The 22,608-nt window shown below is 39.2% G+C and overlaps 1 protein-coding gene across 1 annotated transcript in view; it reads right to left on the bottom strand.

The window, feature by feature from the left end:
* Positions 1-22,608, bottom strand: part of nrg3b (neuregulin 3b) — a 173,562-nt gene that overhangs the window by 21,732 nt on the left and 129,222 nt on the right. The window contains exon 3 of the mRNA XM_070852349.1: positions 5,566-5,639. Within this exon, the coding sequence (XP_070708450.1) occupies positions 5,566-5,639 (74 nt within the window). The remainder of the gene's footprint in view (positions 1-5,565; positions 5,640-22,608) is intronic.

The following is a 22,608-nucleotide window of genomic DNA, read 5'->3' as shown; positions in this document are numbered from 1 at the left end:
CCAATCCCAGTGCTGGGGAAACAGATAAAAAGGAGCACTCGTGTTCTTTCCATCCTGACAGTGCCTCTTTTTCATGTCACTGTAATGTAATCTCATTTAAATTAAAATGAAACCCTCACTAGTAATTGCTTTTCTGACAGAGGTGGTCTGAGTTTTAAATAGAATGTGGCTTGCCAAGCTCCTGACAGATTATGTGGTGGGCACTCTCAAAAAAAGTGGCTAACAGAGACAAAAAAAAACAAAAAACAAAACAAAACATCTGTTCCCAGATGCATTATGATTGTACCATGGGAAAATGTGTCAGTGATGTGGCATTATAAGTCTGAAGAAAAATAAAAACACCCCAGAAAACTGGAGCACGATTCAGATAGGCAAAAGACAAATGAACATAGGGATGAATGGATTATAATAATTGGACAGGGTTATCTCACTCTATTAAGGGGTGTGGCTGGATGAAATAGATCTTTTTAATGTGAATGATTAAATTGAAATACAATTTGCAAACTTATCACATTCTGGGAAAGTTTCAGTGAGTATTTTGACCCACCAGTGTTAAAATAACTGCTTAAATACAAAGTCGAGCCTGTCATTTACTGTATGCCTGCCTGGCAGATTCTTAATGAAGCAAAGGGGATTTTCATGATTACAATGCTAACAAGAGAGAAAAGTCTACAATCAGGTCTGAAATGCCCAAATTAATCAATCTCTTAACAAATGAAATGATGCTTTTTTTTTTTTATTAAATAGGAGGGTGTAATCATATTTTTCACTGAACACTAGAACTCCCATAAAGAGCAGCATTCAGTTAATATAAGAAACTTCCATAGAAACACAGCTATTTTCACTTTTTCAGCACATCCTCTTTTGTTTTCCAAAGAAAAGCCTGATATCACTGCTCCATTTCACGGTTATATTCATGACGTCAAACACAGGTCAAACAAAAGTGTAAACATTGTGGGTCATGGCTAGATCAGATCCTAAACAAACTCCTGCTGATTCATACTCACCCTCATGGCAACTCACAAACTAATGATTACAAAAGTTGAGAGCCGATCAACTCTGGGCGGTGGACATTTTCCTTTTTGCCATGAGCAGCTTTGAGATATAACTGCATGATTATGATGTGGCCGGCACTTTTGTTACCGGGCGCTTACTGTCACTGTGGCAAGGCCAAAGAAGTGAATGCACTGTCTTACTGATGATTCCTGATCTGTATTATCCATTCAAGCCATTCCCCCGTGATTGCCCATGGCAACAGCCAACACTATTCCACTCTAAATCGCCTTGACTGTCAGAGCCTGTGCAGATGATGTCATTACAACACTGATACGCATCCCTTCCCCTGGAATTGCCATGTCTGGAGACATTCACCAATCATAATACGTACAGGCTACCAATCCTTCTCACTGGCAACTCAAAGCACCCTGGGGAATCACTTACGGTGTCTTGTGGGAGCCTTGAGCAAGCTTGGAGAATACCTGTGCATCATGTCAGATGCTCTTGGCCGGATTAAGAGACAGAAATCTGCCGAGTGGGAGAGACAATGGCAGGAGTGAATCAAATCCATAATCCCCTCCTTCACTTGGGTGAACAGGGAACTGGGGAGACTGTGTATGTGTGTGTGTGTTATTAAATCCAATATTCTGTGTAGCTACTAACCCCAGGCCTAATATCTGCTGGAGATAAATAGTTCAAATTAGAGGCATGCCTTCTTCCTCTTTGTAAGTCAGCTGGGTAAAACTAAAAGCTGGCTCACCTCCCTCTTCTATCTTCCATCAAACATCATCACAGTAGTCTCAAAGGTGCCACTGGACCAACATAACACCATTAGTGGCATGCCCTGGACTCACAGTTAGGGGAGAAGCTCATTCCGGTTCTTTACCGGGTTTAAACTAAATTGCAGCCTCCCTACACTCCCATGCCTCCAATTAAAGCCCCTTCCACTTCCCCACTGTGCACCAATATGTAAGACCCCAGCACCCCCTCCTCTTCCTTTCCAAAGCTGAATTCACAATGGTGTAGCAGGAGTACCTAGCAGGGAGCCTTCTTTTTTCTTTTGTCCCTGGGCTTTTGAGATGTGCACGACAGTCTCCACTTCTCTTTCTACCTCTGTAAGGATTTGTGTATGATGAAGTGGCACTTTGCGCAAGGCACTGCGGACCGCTCTTTTGAGTGGTAGCTTTGTGGCCAGTCAATACCGAGACAAAAGACGAGGGGCGATGGATGATTTCGGACTGAAAGGTGCACAGAGATTGATTTCAGTGGAAAAAAAAGGTGAAAAGAGAAAAGTGTGCACGGCAGATGGAACTACTCTCACCTCAGGGTGTGATTTGTGTCTAATGTTCCCACGTCAATGAATGAAGAGGTAGCATTAAACTCTGCATGAAAACATGCATGTAAAAACAAACTCGCTAATGCACACACTGACACAGATATGTACAATGAATTGAATTTCCCTGTAGCCTGCCCCACTTTTTAGTTATTGTTAGTGTGTGCATGCATGTGTGTATGTTATTACATGATTTGGCTTTTGAAAGCAGGATAATCCTCAAAACCCTTGGTAATCTGGGTAAATTTTAGATTACTCTGTGTCAACAGAGATCAAAATAGGCTTCATTCCTCTCTTAAATCTACCAGGGTACATTTATCTTTTATGGCGGTTGATCAGTTGTGGCCAAAACAGTTTTCTTTGGTGAACAGGTGTTTGGGTGGAGTGGCAACACACAACAATTTGTGTACAGTTTTGTATTCAGCTGTTAATAATTGTTTTTCTTAGAAGGTTGAGAATGAGCTCATGGCACAAAATTACAACTGAATATTTATTAAACATATTTTGACAAACCTTAAATAAGCATTTTATGTTTTTTTCAAATTATTTGATGGTTATTTACTGATCCATCCAGCTATTTTGTGTATCAATAGATACTTTCAGTGTATGCTAGTATATTAATGACATTTATCATGTATATCATTATATAGTAAACGTTGAAGTGACAGAGTTTTATCCCTTGTAGACATATGTGTATGTTAATAGCTTTTTTCTTAGAGCATCAACTGTGCAAATATAGCTTTGTAGGTTAAGAGTCAACGCTGTTGTCTGGGAGATTCTTATTCTTGCTTTTTCCTCATGCAGATCAAACTGGACTTACCATTACTGCTGTAAAATATGCTTTTCACAGTTTTTAGTCTCCTGAAAGGTGTATTGTTTGTACAATGCACTGATAAAATCCATCCATTTTAGTTTTCTTCTTCAATCCTGTGATATCTTGAGATACTCAGTTATCTTTTCTCAAGAATAATTCTGAAAGCCACAGTCATGGCAGCATGACTGAAGAGGTGCGCATCCTAGTGATGTATGTAAATAGTTGAAGAGCTCATTCACTGCAAGAATTGCAGTTTTTAAATTTGTAAATATTAATATGTAGATTATATATTTTACTACATGAATACATAAAATGCATATAACACATTAAACAAACCCTCTTTTACATTTTACCTTCCAATGCTTATTGTCTTATACAGTTTTAATAAATGAAAATTTACTATAAAATGTTGTCATCTACTGTATTTGTTTCTTTAGGTGTCAATTTTTGCGCTTTTCAGCTTATCTGAAAGAAAATTATAAGAATCTCCCCATCCGGAGACACAGGAAAATTGATGTCCGCCTATAGAAGGTAAAACAAACCCCATCCTGAAAAGCGGGTGCCATGAGGGAGCATGAAACATGTTTCTTGACACTAGCTTGTGACCCCATTAATGGACTCTCAGTGGGCCTAGTGGCATCAAACAGAAGGCAATAGGAGTTAAGTTTGACTGACTCTTGGTGCAGAGGAGCCAAGTCACTCCATAAAACTGTGAATTTGTATAGCTGCAGTCTCATGGGAACGGCTCTGGGGCCTCCAATTTCTCTTCCTTGTACCTCTGACTTTAACTTTATTTTTTAACTACACTACACAGCTGTCATGGGGATTCAAAGACTCCAGGGGAATTGTTTTTCACGAACAATAGGAAACTGAAGACTTTTCTTCCTTTTAGTGCCACTAAAGCAAAGCAAGATTAAAGACCACATTAAAAGATACAGGAGGTTTAATGCACAGGGTTTAATTCTACTGTCTGCACAGTAGCACTGTGCTTGTGTAAACCAGTAAAGAAACAGTCTCATGTTACACATTCTGACTGTCTAATAACTGAATAATGTTTTTCATTGCTCTAATAATTGACTGATTGAGATTCCAATGAAAATCACCACATTATTACACCATCCATCTATGCTTGACCACCTGTTATGAAAAGATGGAATGGAATCAAAAACTGTAACACAGGTATTGTAACTTTGCCTCTTAAGGCCTTTTGTTCACCAGAAATGTTTTTTTCCCCCTGCAATTAATTTGCACATTGATTATATTTTCAGCCCGCTATCCAGTCTGTTCAAGCTGTCACATCAGTGGCGGAATTTCGCTCAACAACATTTTATTTTATTTTCTCTGACCAAGGTTGACTTCCCCCGAGTTTCGCCTCCAGCGCGTACACGTCTGACCAATCAAAGCGTGTTGTTAATGACGTCATATCCAAAACATTCAACATGGCAGATCGTTTGATTGCCTTTGTTTCACAGAACTCCGTTTTGCATGATAAAAGGGAAAAGAACAATAACGACAACAATTTCAAAGACAACGTGTGGAGGAGGAAAAGCAAATGAGCTTCAGTATGACGATGGTGCTTGTATATCAGTGCTTCCTGTATGTATTTAGAAACGTAATGCGCTTTGCTGTATTTAAGCGCAGTGAACATTGAGTGCTGTGGAAAGACGATTTAGGGAAGCACAAGGGTTAAGTAATGCAGTCTATGTCTCTCTCTTTCACGTGTAGCAATTTTTTTAGGACCATAAAATTGTAATTACACGCTTGATGTGAATAGTCAGTCGAATTTAAATTTGTCTCAATTAGTTACAAATTTTTTCTGTTTATTTGCATCACAGTTGGTGCGTAAGGGCCTTTAGACAATAAACTTTAGCTATGTAGCTTTATACTATAATAATCATTTCAGGCTTTCTACAACACCACAAGTGGTCGGAAATATATATATAAGACAAGACAAAACTTTTTTTTACCCGGGGAAGTATGTAAGATATTATATTCTGCTATGATAATGAGAAATTCTATCTATCTAACAATCAGTTTGGACTTTTTTTTTATTGTTTTTGGGCTATTTTATGCTTTAGGTAATAGAGAATGGAAAGGGAGTGAAAGGAGAGAAAGATAGGAAGCGTCATGCAACCAACATCCCCAGTCAGACTTGAACTGCGACGATGTGGTCATGGTTGCTGCATTAACCCTGAGGCCCCAGGGTGATCCAGAAGCTAGTTTTACTACACAATCCTGAGCTGCAAGAGTCAATATAAGGCAGATCTCCCTTGATTTATATTTATCTTGTTGATACATACAGTCAGAGATTTGCTTGTGGGCATGTAACATGTACTTGAATTTGTTTTCATGTCACAGATCAATACAGCAATACGGCTGGATAAAAAAAAATAGAGAAGAGAGGTAGAAAAAAAGAGCGTACTTGGATCTGACAAGATAGCATCTGTCTTGGGTACAAACTGGTCACAGCGTAGTCCATGGTAACCCTCCTTACACCTGCCAGGGAGAAAAAAAAAAGAACAAATTTTGAGATTAGAAGTAAGACAAACCAAGCAAGAAGTTAACAAAGTACAGCATGAGCTATCAGCTGGAGAGACTCTCAGATAAGGAAAGTTGAGAAAAAAGGAGAGAAGACTGAATGGACGGTAAAAAGTGGAGTGCTCACTGAGGACTGAGGTGGTGGAGGGAGATACACAGACACCGTTCAGAGGGGTGGGGTGAGAAGAAAGAGAGGAAGGGGAAGATAGTTGGGCAGGCCTAAGCAGCGCCTGCAGCCTCACTGATAGCACATGACTGACAGGAATGCCAGGTCCCAGTGGAAGAAATGGGGGACTGGGATGGAGAGTATTTGGCGTGATGCAGACAGCGCATGATCTACAGTAGAAGGGAGGCTGCCATAGTTGGAGCACTCGTATAAACAAAGTCCTGGCACAGTCCACATATTTGCCTTCATCATCAAATAAATATCCCTGCACTGTTAATGCGTGCAGATCCTTCAGCAGCTGTCATAAAAACATCCACTGAAATTATGACATTTGAAGACTGCCTGTGTATGTTACAATGTTTTAGATATCCTTTAATATACAAAAGCTCTGTATGGTTGTTATACGTCTTGAAATATGTCTAATTCTTGGGCATTTTTACCAATCATGTGCTGATAACTTCATTATCAAAGGAATGAAAAAATACACCCCTTAAAAAACATACTTGTACTGTCAAAATAAAAGAATATTTTACAAAAACGTGCAAAGTAACAAAAAAATCAGGACATAAATAAAAAGTTTGGAGCACTCGGCCCTAGTTTGGCACAATCCTCAATAGTTTTTGTCTCAAAAAGGACTTAGGCATTTTTTATTCCCATCTTCAATAGTGGCCATACTTTGAGCACATTCAGTGGGCTGATCCATCCCTCTGCTCTTTCACGGCTTAGAGGAGACAATCGGGGGATTTGCTTTGATGTGTCTGTTTCAACATCAACTTGTACATGAGTGAGCGACATGTCAGACGTGTCTATATTTCCTCTAGTCCATCAGTCGATAACATATTGTAGGGAAACTAGGGGGATTTACACTTGCACATTATCAGTCAATATCTGTCCACTACATTTCCACAAGTGTCACGCATCTCACGAAAAGTATAATGTAATAAGATGAGTGACAGGCAAAAGTGGACTGTTCAATCTCACTCAGCTTGGCCTGACCTGATAGCTTGAAGCAAAATAAATAATAAAAAAAACACTGCCAACAACAACTGAGCTATGTAAAACAAACTGAGCAGCAGTGGAGATCACAAGTTGTTGGTTTAAGCTGAGATAAGAGCGAAAACTGATAGATCGTCATCTTTCTTTGTTTTTACATCTCAAGCTGCAGTTGCAGCTCCATTTGTTCAGATTGTCTCAGCTCAGTGTGGGCAGTTTCTCATCTCTCCTGTTTGTTTCTCTATAATGCAGAGTGGAACTGCACAGTAGATGTAAGTAAATAGGACGCACTACATGGTGGCCCACTAATTTCACACTCAAAGCTGATGTTAGTGCTAAACGCAGCTGGATCTGCATTTTCACTGGGTGTCTGTTTTGGTCCCCAGGAAACACTGATGCAATGATGGGTGGAATAGTACAGGTGACGTTGTTTAGATGGAACAGTGCTAATTTGGTATGAATTTGTGTTTATTATAATAATAATAATAATAGTATCCATCTACTGTGCTCACTAGCAAGTCGCTAATTTTGTTAGTCTGGCTGGAAATGATGGAAACTGAGAGGAGGGATGTGAACCAAAATAGTTACGTTGCGGGCCAGAAAACCAAAACAATGAGGTAAAAGGGACAAGAAATCTCCATACAGCTGAGGGGAACTGTAGAGTCGGGCAGTAATTGTAGGATGTTGCGTAAAAAAGTTGTACAAACCATGTTGAATGAAGGTTGCGTTAGATTGAGAGTTTTAGAAAGCTTTTCGGATCTCAGTGCTATTCATAGTATCAGCACCTCTGTCAAGCTGCGGGGCGTGATCGTTGAAACGGTCATTTTGTGTTATGTGGCAGTAAAAAGTCTAACTGCACCTTTAAATAGCGAAACTCATTACTGTTCAACTGATGTGTGAAAAATACCCTTGAATTAAACCCCTCTAAATCTTAAACCTTAAACTCTTTGTGTCGTTTCATTTCCAAAGTAATAACCAAAACACACAAAACCTCTCTACTTCAGAGCTCAGGCAACCAAAGGAGGGGATAAAGAACTCGATTCTTTCCTGTCATTGTCTCTCCCACAGGCAGACTTCTAACTCTTAATCAGCCTTGAAAATGACAAATACAACACCCTGATATTCTCCAGACAGACACACATACATGTTGTGTTATGTTGGCCTATTGGGCAGCACACAGAGCTATCCATAGACAGCTAAATATGAACAAAATCAAATATTTAGAACCTAAAACCACCATATGAGGAATACTTAAAACTGTGAAATAAATACCTTTGGTCTGACTATTGCTGTAATCCTGATATAATGAGCAAACCCATAGTATTCCATTGTACTCATTCAGTGTCTTGCTCAGCTTTTGACCGCTGTGCTTTTGTGAGCCAGGGCTGGTTTAATTCTAATTATTATCATTATTTGCATAATACATAATCGAGCTTAATAACAATTTATGTGATGAATAGCATCAGTTGAACTTTTATAGTCATTGTCATAGTCATAACGTTATAATGCATGAAGTATGCATCTTAGGGGAAAAAAAAAAGGCAAAAGCCAACATGATTTAAGTGATCTGAAATAGAAGCATTGAGGAAAAAAATATGACAAAGCATATCCATTTAAAAAGTTATTATGAATCACCATAAAGATAGACCATTAAATCAGAACATTTTACAGTGAAATTGAATATGCAAAAGGACATGCCATATGATGCGTAAAGCAGAAGTCCAAATGACTAATGCAAAGATATCAGATTAATTACCAAATTAAAGCGGCTTTTGTATTGGAGAAATTAAGTCAGGGCCACTGTGGGAGCAGTTTAAAATAAGACAGAATCCCAGGAGAAACTGGAGTTTTGACCTTTACACTTATCTTCTCTACTCATCTACATCCAGTGTTAAAATTACACGTCTGTGTTCATTTTTGTAAGGAAAAAAGTAAGTAAGGAAAATACATATCACAGGAAACAGGGAAGCTTTAGCTTTGACTAATCGGCAGATACAAACTTTGGGCATCCCTATGTTCCCAGTTAAAAACAGATGCCTTGATTTGAAATAAACACAAGCACTGCTCCTTTTTCTTTTTTTTTTATCAGAGTGCCAATCTTAGCCAGACAGCCAATCACGTACCACCAAATTCAGGGAGGAACCGGAGGCGACCACTCGGATTTCAAGGGTAAATCATCCCTCCTCTCCCATCGCTTGGCTCTGCCCTACATCACACCTTGTATTCCTGGGTGTGAGCTGAGACACCTATTTAGTATTCTGAATCACAAACCCAAAGGCAGAATGCCTGTCTGGCTATCTGTTTATGTCTGGGGTTGCTTACTGTTTGTCTATGCCTCCATCTCTCCCCTCCTACCATCTTTGTAGCACTGTGAAACAAGCTCAGCCATCCCTCGATGAGATGCAAACAATGCTTTGTAAATGTGTTTGTGTGAACATGGCGTCGATTGCCTGAATGGATGGCAAACAATATGAGATAATGACGCGCTTTGAGTATGTGTTTGGGTGCGGATCTCCAGTGAGGGAAATGGTAGAACAAGAGCTTGTATTTGTGTATGTGTGTGTTGGAGTGTTTCAGGAGGAAATATCTCAAAGAGAACCCAGATGTGTGTGTGAGTGGATTGGGGCACAGATGACAGCTTTGTCGAGTGTGCTTATATCCTGCAGCCACTGTGTGTAGGAGCAGCAGCTATAGACTCGGAGCATGTTTCCCCCCACTGCTCCAGAGCTGTCTGTGACTACCCAGCTGCTTTTAACACATGTTCCAGTCACAGAGAAAACACACCTCTGAGTCTGGAGGATGACGGAGGGGTGGGGAGTGATGCCTCATAACTAATCACCATCCTGCCTGTTAATTAGCGTGGAGAAAAATGGAGGATAGTTTGACTGCAAGGGGAGGGGAAAGCAGTTCAAGGAGGAGAGAAGGGAAGGGGATGTGATCATGTCAACCAAACTTTTTCATTTACCCTCTGAAGCCCATGCATATTACCTTCCACATGGCCTATAAAATAACTGCATATGAGCAATTACTGATGAGGCAGAGGGAGCTCACTGGATGAAAGAGAGAACTGCTCCCAGAGTGTTGAGCACTTACTGACTAGATTAACTCAGGCTTGTAACTTACGCTTGGATGCACAATATCTGGTGGCCATTGCTAGTTTTAACAAGCTTTTGGTGGAAAACACAATTTTAAAGGGGATTAATCCCTCGCATTTACCAGCATCTGTTGACAACCAATGGCAATGACCATGGCTAAAAGTTTTAAAAGACACTTGAGTTATTTAAGCTAAAGCTCGAAGTTCAATCTTGATCCTGGACACAGCAGTTTCCATTTTTCCTGAGTACTTTAAAACAGCAAATGTGCTTCTTCTCGTTCTTGTCAAGACTCAGATGGGATGATCGAGCCCACTCACAGGATAAATACTGGATGGAACTAGTGGTTAGCTTAGCCTAGTATAAACACTGGAAACAGGGGAAAACTGTGCTTAACAAAAAAAACAACTCACACATAGAGCCCCAACATGTTTTTTAGTTGTTGAGCTAAGCTAGCTATTTACCTTGCAGGCAGAGTGGTATCCAACTAATCATCTACCCCTTGGCTGGAAACCAAATAACTGTATTTCCCTACTTCTCATCCATGCTGGCTTTAAAGGCTGATGTTCATTCTTCACCTGAGAAATATAGCTATAGAAATAAATGGAAATTTTAACATCTGACACCCCTGACAACTGGGCAAACTGCATCTGCTGATGAAAATCATGCGATCCAAAGCTCCATAACATAAACTACATTGGCCTGAGTTTAGCAATTTAACTTTTCACATCAGTGATGCAAGCATTTAATAAAAGGATATTAAGTCATGACTAAAACAAAATGTTTTTGACTTTTTGTTGTATATGTAAGTTCCCTAAGAGTAAAGGAATGCGCATGTTGCAACTGCTTTGGTCAAATTCGTAAAACTCCCATTAAGAAGAAATGAAGACAAAGAAATGGACAAGTATTCCATTAAAACACACAATTTTGTGCCTATACTGAGTGTAGCTTCATTATTTTTTCATATAGCATTAATTAAATAAAGCAATTGTTTTATTAATAGATGCTTAACTAATGCTGAAATCAATTCTTCTGACTGAAGGCAAATGGCTTTCTAAGGAGACATGTAGGTGTATTGAAAATTCCATCTTTGATTAGAACATTTGGCTTCCCGCAGGGTTGAATAATATGGGCATGCTACTAAAAAAGAACCAGTGAAACAGAGTCAGAGCCTAACTCTTATATTAAAATAATTCCAACAGCACGTCTTGATTTATAAGAGCTGCATGTGCTTGACTAAAGCTGGCTAACCCTGAACTGCAGGACATTGCTAACACCAGCTTCATCTATTTGCATTAATGAAGTGAAAAACTTTTTATGTTGGTATATAGGCATGACACAGACATACTAGTAAACCTTGGAGGAAGAGATACTGCATGCTTCTAAAACTTGGCACTTCATTTAACCTATGCCAGGCGATTGGGAAGTTAACAAAAAAGTATCTCCAAAGAATTTACACCACAGATAATGCTGGAATGAATCAGTTTTCCTTTAACTATCTGACTTAGTTTCTTCAGTCTCACTATCCAAGGCAATCCTTATTTGGCAGCAGGGGTTCTCACCACACTCAATAGACACATTTATCGCACTGCACCAAGTCTTTTGACTCACTGCCACATTTCATTTTGCACACCAACTGGTGCAGTTGATGTTGTTAAGTATTACTGACTTGGGCGTTACCCCTAATTTCCATAACTTGACCTGCAAGTCATGCATAATAAAATCAAGATTTGCATATGCATTGAAGCACAGATGCAATATGGTATTATGTTAATTGCTAAATACTGAAGTAAATTATTGAAATTCCATTCACTGTGTGGGGTTGCTGAATGCTGTGCTATTTTAATTTACTTGGTTTTGAGATATACCACCTGCTGCAGCCCACGATACACACCTATTTTATCGCGTATAAATACAGAATAGGAGGAGGCTGAGGGCACGCAGTTGATTTGAGCTGCATTTGCTTTCCACCACAGTCCTTATTTTCACCACTGGGAAGGTTGCGATGACTGACTAGAATCCATTTTTTATGAGAAGAGAAAAAGTAGACCTCCTGTGATCTAATTTCTTTAATAATAAGAAATACACACATAAACATATCACACCCATCACCAGCGCAGACACACACATACATGCACTGACACGCACATAGCCGTCCCTGCTTCTATCTCAATATCAAAGCCTAATCAGCAGCTGACACTTCTCTCATTGTTATTGATGGTGTACGACAGAAGAATAGGCCGAGTTGGCTGCAATCTAACCAGATTGTTCTATGGTGAAAAAGCAAAAAAACAAACAAAAAAAAAAAAAGCACATAAAATGCCAAATCGCCTCCAAAAAAAACGACAGTCTGCTCCTTTTATCGCATAACCATACATATTTCTATCTGTGTTTTGCAGCAGCGCAGTGGGGAAAGGTAGAGTAGACATGATTTATACCTTGAACGAGTTTGATGGATGTCTATTACCACATGTGAGCTGTTTACATACAAGAGTGATATGCAGCTGCCAGGATGTGTCTGTGTTTGAAACTTCAATGCTATACCGGGAAGAGGCCAAACAGAGGTAAAGCTAGACGGATGGCTGTCACTGAGGAACTTCTCCTTCTATTACAATAACAGAAAATATGTGGATATAAACACAATGCAGGCATAGAAGTTAGATAATTGGCATTATAAATTTAGGCTGACTTAATTACGTTAATGACAAGCAGAGCATTAATAAAACTATTTCATTTGCTGAGGACATGAAAAGAATGATGTATGATTTAAAGTGCTTTAACACTGTGATTAAAATCTAGATTGTCAGTCAAATGACTGTAGTCTCAGATACTGTGCATGCAAACACAGTTAATCAGAACCTCATTAGGGTTCTGACTAATGAGCCACTTTATTGTGGTAGCAAATACAGGGTTAAGAAAGTTAAGTAAGGCTGCACTGGCATAATTCTTTAAAATGGTTTCACTACTTTTTGGATCTTATTTTGAATACATTTTGCCTCCCTGGTAAATAGTGTTTACTGTACATTGCAATTTCGTGAGCTATACCCTGGTATAATTGCTGATGCAATGTTGCCACTTTGCTGCGGGGATCATTACATTTGCATCAGTTAATAGTAAACAAGGCTGCCGCACCGATTCCATTCATCAAGATAAACACATATTTACACAATCTCACCATCAAATGTCAACTGAGCTACCTGGCGAAATACATTTTTTTCAACTGGCGCATGGCACAAAGAGCAACACAGCACAGAATGTTCTAGTGTGGCGTGCCCTATCTACAGTGCTCCAAGAAGTCATTAAGCTCTTGGAGGATGAAGACGTCCCGACTTGTTTGCCTTGCACATCAGCAGGGCTGAATGCAAAACTGGGAGCTGGCACTGTATCACGCAGGAGTGCACACTACATCATGACGAAGCTCCCAAGCTGCGAGTCTGTAACAGGTGCTGTTTCAAAGGACTAGAGATAACAGAGGGGAAGAAAAGGGTGAGGGGAGACGGACACAGTGAGAGAGGGGCGATGCTGCTGAAGGGGATGTATTCCTCTTCATCTTCAGAGATTTCTTTTTCGCCTTCACTCTCTCGATGTGTGTATGTGTGTGCACGCGTGCATGTGCACATAAAAATTGTGGCAGACTGGGAAACTGTATTCTGTTTTGAAGAGAATAACACTTTAAGCTACGCTCTTGAAGAATGAGGATGAATTTTACCAGCAGTCCATATAGGTTAAATATTCATGAGATTTGCACCTCCAACCCCGTATGATACTAGACATCTGCATTGTGCACTATTAACCCCCACAGGTAACCTTGTACTGCCATAATTTATTATTCCCACTTCTAGGGATTCATAATTTAGAAGTTTACTGGGAAAAAGAAACACTTGAGTCCTTCCATACCGGACTACAGAAAAGTAAGTAGTCTTTGCTGTTTGGAACAAAATCCATTTTCTGATGTATTTTCTAATGACTTTTGTCTTATCTGTACACATACAGAGTAAACACACCACATAGGGGGAAAAATAATTATCATCCATCAGCTCTCTTTATGATGATCACCTGGTGTGTTTACAGAGGATTTGCAAAGCATTCAAATAATGTTCAGAGGTGCCACGGCAAAAGAATCAACAGTTTATATTTCACAAAGTAAAAAACACATTTTACTCCAGCTGTGGTGTAAATTGCATTATGTTTCTATGAATGATTTTAAATGCCAAGAGCCATACAGTTGATATCAACTGTAAGAGTTTATATTGTACAATAGGATTTCTACAGAGCTGCCTGAATATTTTGACTGAGATCACCCAGACTATTTTCAAGACACACGAGACCCATCAAAACAATATCGTCCTGAATCACCAAGGACATTTCTGCAACTTTTATTATTCATTAGACTTCTCCATTTACAAGTGACTGACAGTGCCAGACAGGCACAACACAGACTGTTGGCTGCCTCCACTATGATGCAGTACATTACAGATTTAGCTGGGGTGTTTGAACTGTACCTTGAAAGAACATAATGTGATTATTAAACAGTAATGTAGAAAGATGGCAAGAGAGAGGGAAAAAACTCTAGAGCCCCTGTTGTCAACAAGATGTGTAAAAGCTTATCCTCTTTGATATCATCTACATGTCCCTTTAGGAATGATGCCAGAGAAAAAGTAATTAAGTTCAAGTGTGCTGTTTGGAACACTGGCAATACAATATACATCCCTGACATAACTCATTACTAGTGAGTGATTGAGTTTAATTTTTATTTGCTAACAGCCTGTTTGACTCATCCTTACTTTAGGTGCCAAGACTTGTGGTGTAGGTGCAGCAGATTACATCACCGCCGCAGGAGCGAGAGCGGCCTGAATAATTCACCTCTTTCTGGTAATGGGTTAACTAAAGATGCATGTAACATTCTGGTCTTGTCTGTACACATTGTATGAAAGGGGGGGGGTTTGTCTTTGACATGGTGATCCTCTCAGAGTTATTCGGATCACTCACATGTTAAATAGAGGATAAATGACTTCAGTGCATCTGAAACTTCAATGGATTTAATACGCCTCACTTGCAGAGCTGAACGAGAACGCGTATTCATTTTATATACATTTGCTTTACATGCTTATATATATGTATATATATATATATACACGTGTGTGTGTGTATGTACAGATAACTGATAAATGCCTCTCCAAACAAGTACTTGGGTTTGTAAATAAGTGTTGTCCGTATCATAGGGTGAGAGGGATGTGTTGCTGTAGACTAGCAATTTAGTCTTAAAGGGGAAGGCATTGCCATTAAAACATGATTATAGGATAAGAGACTGTGGGGAGGGAAAGTGAGATCTTTTTTTTTTTTTTTTTTACAGTACACTCGACTAACACTTGACACAAAGTATCAACATTTCTTGAAACGCTGTCATTATCTGTCCACCCCAGGCGCCTCACCTTGTTTTAGAGTTCACAATTTTACTTTATATGAGACTCACAGTAACCCATGGCTCACCTCTCTTATCCTCCCTCCCACACATAAGGAGCGCTGCGCTCTTTGTTGTTCGTCTGTGGATGTTACAGTAAATAATCATAATCACAATAATAATCATAATCAGCATCTACAGCTTCATAGTCCCTGTAGCATATGAATACTCACAGTGATAGTCTCAGTGTCAGTCAACAGTATAATCACAATGAGTGGCCAACATAGTGTCATGCTCAATGATTTTTACATCAGAAATGGGTGGAAAACACTGACACTGTGAATGCCCTCAAGAGCTGCGAGTAAATACTACTATCATGTGCGCAGGATTAAGCTGTGGTTTTCTCCTCAAACATCAATGATATTAGTTATGCCTATTTCCCCACTTCTCGCCTTGCCCTACATAGTACAAATCTGGCTCTGGTTTTTATGTATCTGGGGGATCATTCTGCTCTGTGATGCATAACAGAGTGCAAAAAGCCACAGCGCCACGTGGCTCCAGGTGTTTCCACTGATCTGTATTCATATCAGGAGCTCATCAAAGAGGTTGAGTTGGGTTAACTTTTTTTCTGCCAGTTGCTGAGCTGTTTTTTTTTTCCCATATAAAGGCCACCCACTGTTGAGTGGGGACACTGCAGTTTTTATTTGAGCTTTTTGAAATGTATTTTCTGTAAAGAAAACACTGCTGCCTTTTGTGCCCAATGTTTTAGATCTGCCTCTATGACCTAAATCCTGTGTGCTACATTCAGCATGATTGAGTTCAAGTCATTGCAAATGCTAATAGGCTCCAAGGACCTTATGCACACACACTCCCAAATACACGCACAGACACACACAATTACAGACACCCAAAACACACACAGAGTGTACAATACAGTCAAGACAGAGCTTCGTCTGTAGATAAACTGTCTTGAAGCCAAACCCTGTGGCTCAGCTACAGTATCAGCTGTAAAAGATGGATTAGGGTCGTCTATAACTACTCTCACACTGAGGCACAAAGTAATAAGGTGAGTGGGTGAGTGTGTGTGTGTGTGTGTGTGTGTGTGTGTGAGAGGGAGTTTGCTAGCTAGAGAAGAGAGGACACATCTTACAGTGACTGGCTGCATATAGCTGCTGTGCATCCTGTGTGTCTATTGTGGTATGTTTACTTGTGCAAACTGGCTACAAGTGCAAGAGGTTTAGAGGAGTGTGCTCTGATAGAGACGGCTGGAACAGCTTACACAGAGCCCAAACAAGTGTCTGGGGGAAAAAGAGATTGCTCCCATTGTGATCAATCTGACTGCCTTAGCCAACCAGCCTTGAATAGATGGTCGCATTTCTTCTCCCTGCAGGCAGACACTTCTATGCAATACACTGTCATACGAAATGAATGACATTTTATCCCAGCTTAAAATCTGTCATTATACCGTGTCTGGTGTCTTTATAATTATGTACCTCACAGTATAATACTGGCTGCATGCAACCTAAATGCTTCCGATTGGAAGTGGGTGTTAGTAAACAACACATTGTTTATAATTCATACCTGGATTTTATTACTTTGTTTATTACACCTGTCGTTACCTCGCTGCCTTGAGTTCATCCAGATGGGTGCAAATGCAAAACAATGTCAAATTCAAATGACTGACTGCTGCAGCCATATAGTGACAACTGTTATTATCACAAACTGAGATGTTACGCATCACAGAAGCTTTAAGAGCTTTGGCAACTAGAGCATTACTGACCGTTTGAAACAGCCACCGGTGCTTTTAGTTTTGTATGTTTTACACCATTATTCATCCAGCGTAGATTTAATGTTATACCTTGGCCACTCTGCAAATAGATTGATGACTCTAAAGATGCAAGAACCTGCAATTACGTCACATTACTATGGTTTTATTAGTAGCACTGTGTACAAATGCTAGACAAGACAAAAAACAAAACAAAGGAACACTACAGTCTTCCTATTGGTTAGCAGTTTGAATACGTTAACCATGTTGTTGCTACAATCTGCATCTAAAGGTAAACATTTTAAGGTTGTTTTTTTAATGAGTGGCTGTGTTACTGTTAAATACCACGTTTGCCAACACACAAACTAATATCTGCTCCCATTTCACCTGCACTTTTAAACATCTTACTTTGCTTGCCAAAAAATCTTGCTGCGAGGCTTTTCAGAATTTCATAACCTATTTGTAAAACCAGGTATCCCTTAGATAATTTATAGCTATAATATTAACCATTATGGAGTTAATATTAACCACACAATAGGGAGGTCAATGATCTGACAGAGCAAAAATCCAACCCTTGAGATCCACCTGGAACACAAAACAAATATAGTCTTTAGGCAGTGAGAAAACAAAATCCTCCCTAAAAGATGTAAGGAATGGATTTCACATTTAGAAATGAAAAATGAGACTGCAAGGCAAAGTTATAGCTGCAATGCTAATTGGAAGAGAATTGAGCTGGAGAAATAACCTCACAGTCTCACTGCAGATGTCAACCATATAGATTTTCTGTGTGGACAGTGATCTATATTTACTACACACTCTGTAAATACACCAATATTTTATGATTTACCTATTGGTGAGTTTTTCATATGAGTAAAGGCTATTTTTTAACTTGTGGACAGCTATGAATTGGTATTGATTAAATTCTAATTCAATTCCCCTAGTTTTGCTGTTATTGCCAGCAGAAGCTGAGATGTACCGCCTGTCTAGGCAAATGTAGCTCCAGGACAGAAATAGATGACCTCTATTGCTTTAATTACCCTTGATCTTATGCAGCTTGGTCAGTTTGGTCTTTTGGACTTGCCGGACTACGTTATTTACATTCATTAATGTAAAGGATGTTGAAATGGTCAAATTAACTGCAAACGATTCTCTATTGTCATTAGAAGAAAAGACACAAATGTGACTTAGCACCTGGTGGATGTTTCACAGCTGATTTGAGGCTGTTTTCAGTGATGTGACAACATTTTAAAGGAGTGCAAAATACTGCAAAGAGATCAAGATGACTCCCTCCTCATTTGTTTCACTGTCCAAATGCGCAAACAAAATAAACCCAAATCATCCATCCGTCTGAGCCAAGCAGAGCTCCAACTATGCAGTTGTCAGCGGATATGCTTCCACGTTTAGCCTTTGGTTAAATTCTGTATATCTATCTGTGTCACACTTTGGAATCATGGCTAAAAGGATGAACATGAAAGTGATGGGCAAAAGAAATGAAAATGAAGGGTGGGTGAGTCTGGGAATTATAAGATGGAAACCGTCAACGTGGAGTGCATCAATGTCAGTCAAGCAACATCCCCAATGATGGTGGCTAATTAGATTTTCCCATGCTCAACAAATCATGCTGATAGCGAGAAACATTCTGCAACTCAATAGCCAGCTGACATGTACTGATAGCATTGTCAACAGAGTCAGCTGTGCTGCCTGCTAACATGGTTTTAGTGGAAAATTATGGCTGATATTACAGATGTACGCTCTGTTTACATGCAGCGACGGGTACTATGGAGGAGAAAATCGGCCATAATTAGAAATAAATGAGCGAAGGAATGAATGAATGACCTCAAAATAAATGTCACAAATAAAAGGCACAGAACTCCAGAAGTAATAATAGTGAGCATCAGGCTTAGAATTTCATCATTTTTGGCGCAAGACCTTTCGGCCTTCGGAGTAGGAAATTTTTTAAGGCACAAAGGCCACATTCCCAGCACAAAGGCCATTAAGCAAAATAAGAGGATTTGGAGCCAACAAAGAAATAACTTGACTTTCTAACTGGGCCTACAAAGCCTAACTGCAGTATGCAAAGGGTAAAACTAAGCCTAATAGGTTAGAGGTAAATAAGTGATATTGCACTGATTGAACATGTTTTCATGAGTCAATATTTATGCCCAAAAAACATCACAACATATATTCACTGCACTCAGGCTTTGGATTGCCTTAATTGGTTTGAGAGTAGTGTTAAATCAAAGTGCAGTAACTGTGATGTTCTTGTTCTTTTTCAGTGAACAAAATCTAATTTGACTTTGATTTTTGTTATGATTGTTGAATTATGATTTAATATTTAGAAAATCATTTCCTATCAACTGTGCATCATTATTTTTATCCTCATCATTTTTGTCCTGGCACCACTGTTGATGACAATCACATCAGTAATTTCCATTATTCTTAATAACAGCCAGGATGTTGTAACAGCCTGTATTAGGATGCACTACATTTATGAAAGGTACAGTGTGCGACTTGACCACTGGATGGTGTTTAGAGACTCTTAATAATAATAATACACAAGTACAAAACGCCAGCTTCAAAGTTCAAGGTTTCAAGTTCATTTATTTGTCATTTTCCAACAAAGAAGCAGATATATCCTGTTAGACTCATTTGACATGGGGCAGTTTGTTATATTATCGGCATTTAATGTCAGTTAACGCATTGGGACACTCCTGAAACAGGTAGCATGGGCTACGTCTTCCTTTGGAACGCTGTGAATGACTATAAAGACTGTTAATGCCATTCATTTTATTGGAGGAAGAGAGAGAGAGAGAGAGATCACTCTCATGGGTGCTTGATTTTTATTATATATATTTTTTCCACTGCTGGCTGCATTAACTTTGTGACGTGAATGACAAAATGTAGATGATATGGCTTTGCTGATGATGTGAAGTTGCGGAGAATAATGTAACAACTTTCAAGAAGCAGGTAAACTAATACTAGCTAGCTAAACACTACATGTCAGTCAACATATACAATGCAAGGCTGGCAGGTATTTTATAATGTGATTGCTACACCACCATCCTCTTTCCCATGGCTAGTGCCGTCAGATTTATTGTACAAGATTAGATGGGAATGAAACAGACCGCAGTAATTTCAATGATAGATTTTATATTTATGTTTTTATCAGCAACCTCAAGATTTTGACACTAGCAGGGACACGATATTCCATATATATAGCCATTCCATATATTCACATTTACTATATAAAGCAGTTTTTACTGGTTGTGATGAAGTCTGCCATTCCTGAGCTGGATTCAGATTGCCTACATATGTAAGAGGGATTCACAGGAAATGATGCAGCATATAATCAAAATCAGTTTTACCTCATTGATAACAGCCTCAATGTTTACTGTTCACTGTCTTTACATTGTGTCAGTGCTCTATTAAGTTTCACATTAAAATGTTAAACTGACAAAACACAGGGTGGGTTTTATTGTGAAGCAGCCAAAGCATGCGCAATGTATTTGTCACCGCAGTTTGTGCTAATGATCGTTCATCAAAAATGTGTCTGTTGATGAAAACACGAACAAGACACGCTTGTGTTTTCATCAATGGTCTATTTATAATTTAGGCAACGAAGTATTGGAACAAGATGGAGCAGCCACAGTGAGTTGTTAGATGAAGAGCTGCAGGCAACAGGCTGCAGAACCTCCGACTCCTCAGCAAGGTAACCAACTTTACTGTGCCCTAATATTGTGTGAAAAACAACTCTGTGCACCATCTGACTGACTCGTATAGTAAAACAACCTAGTTTTGTTTGGCTGCACTGTAAACAGATGCACCAGTTGCTCCTGGATCCTGGATTTCTGACTAAGAAGCTGCTCAAGGAGTGTTTTCTGTAGCATTAAACTGCCTAATACAACAGTAAAATCTAGAATAACATGGCTTTTTTATTCAAATGTATGTGGTTGGTGTGGATCAGTGACATTCAGTAATGTATTACTTGACAGCTTTACTTTGCTGACAACAAAACCTTCTTTCCAATGAATACAGCAGAATCACACTGCAAAGGACGACACTGCTTCCCTGATTGTCTCCTTTTCAGTGTAGTCAGTGAACTACTGGTTTGATTGCTGTGCCTGGATGTCTCTATCTAAACACATCCTTGTTTGATCTTAATGCTTCCAACGCTTACATTTTTTAAAACATTTTTTATGTTTTAACGGAATTTAGTTAAAAATGAGCTCTAGAGCCTGTTATAATCTGTCAAGTTGGATGCACTACATGCTGTTGTTCCTCAGTCTTCCAACCAATCACTAGCACTATATTGTGGAGTGGTAAAAATCTTCAATTGTAGTCCTTTTGGCATGGACTAAATTCTCATTTGGAATCCAAGATGCAGAAATTCACATCAGATACTTGGCTGGCTATAAAGATATGGTTACATTAATGAGGACAAACAAAAATAAACACAATGAAACAGTAAAACTACAACAAACCAAATGAACAGGAAACTGAGAGGATGATAGGTATCTTATTCATATAATGAAAACCAATATTTGTTTTGAAGCTGATGGTATTTTACAGTGAAAAGCAATGTATTTCCCATTTTTACACCAGTAACTGTCAATACTATGCACACATTTTCCCATACAACCGGTTCATCTTGCAAGTGAGGAGCTGCTGTGGCTACTAATTACTTTCTTATGCGCTGCTGATTAGCTTTGCTTGGATCCCAAAGTTCCTTGTGTGTGTGTGTATGTGTGTGTACATATGCAAGGATCCTAACCACAGTTGCCACTAAAATAACAGCACATTTGCAAAATCAATTTGATTGCACCCAGTAAATTACCATTTTCCATGAAGAAAAATCAAGGTTTGTTTTCAGCTACGAAGCCAGCAATCCTCGAAGCATGACTGTGTGTGATTTCAGAATAAGATATTAGGCATTTGCTGAATTAGCAAGAAGTGGCTCAAGATCCCTCACTCTACCCTTTCACTTTGAAGTGGCAATGATGATAAGATTACACCGTGGAATGATCAGAGATAACCTTCAGTGTTTTATCTCTAACAGATCCACTCGTTTGTCCACATCTCTGGCATGTTCACCTGGAACAGAGCACAGCCAGATGTCTGAGCTTATTACCATCCAAACCGTTTCGAAAGAGGAGGCATTTCTGCTGTTTGGTTTGTTTAGTGTTTCTTTTCCCCAATACATTTCTATGTAAAGCACTTTCTTTGCTTTATAACTCGCCGGGAATTTTGCTACAGTGAGGTCAAAATTTAAGAGTAGAGTCAAGGAGATTATAATGTCCTTGTAGTCTAAGCTGCTTGCTTGGGTGACGTCCAATTAATACTTCTGGTGAAGTAAAATCACGGACATATTTGTTGTGAAATCAACACTTTATCAAATCCCAGAAAAGATAACTTCGTTTTCAGATGGTTTGGGTACCAGCTGCTGTTGCAGTTCTGTCTATTAGATGGGCGCACCATGAAGGGACCAGTTTAATTTCCTTTTCATCTTGGGC

This window comes from Pempheris klunzingeri, chromosome 20 (assembly GCF_042242105.1).
Source record: "Pempheris klunzingeri isolate RE-2024b chromosome 20, fPemKlu1.hap1, whole genome shotgun sequence".
In the NCBI taxonomy this organism is placed as follows: domain Eukaryota; kingdom Metazoa; phylum Chordata; class Actinopteri; order Acropomatiformes; family Pempheridae; genus Pempheris; species Pempheris klunzingeri.
The sequence above is the reverse complement of the archived record's forward strand: the minus strand, read 5'-3'. Positions and strand labels throughout refer to the sequence as shown.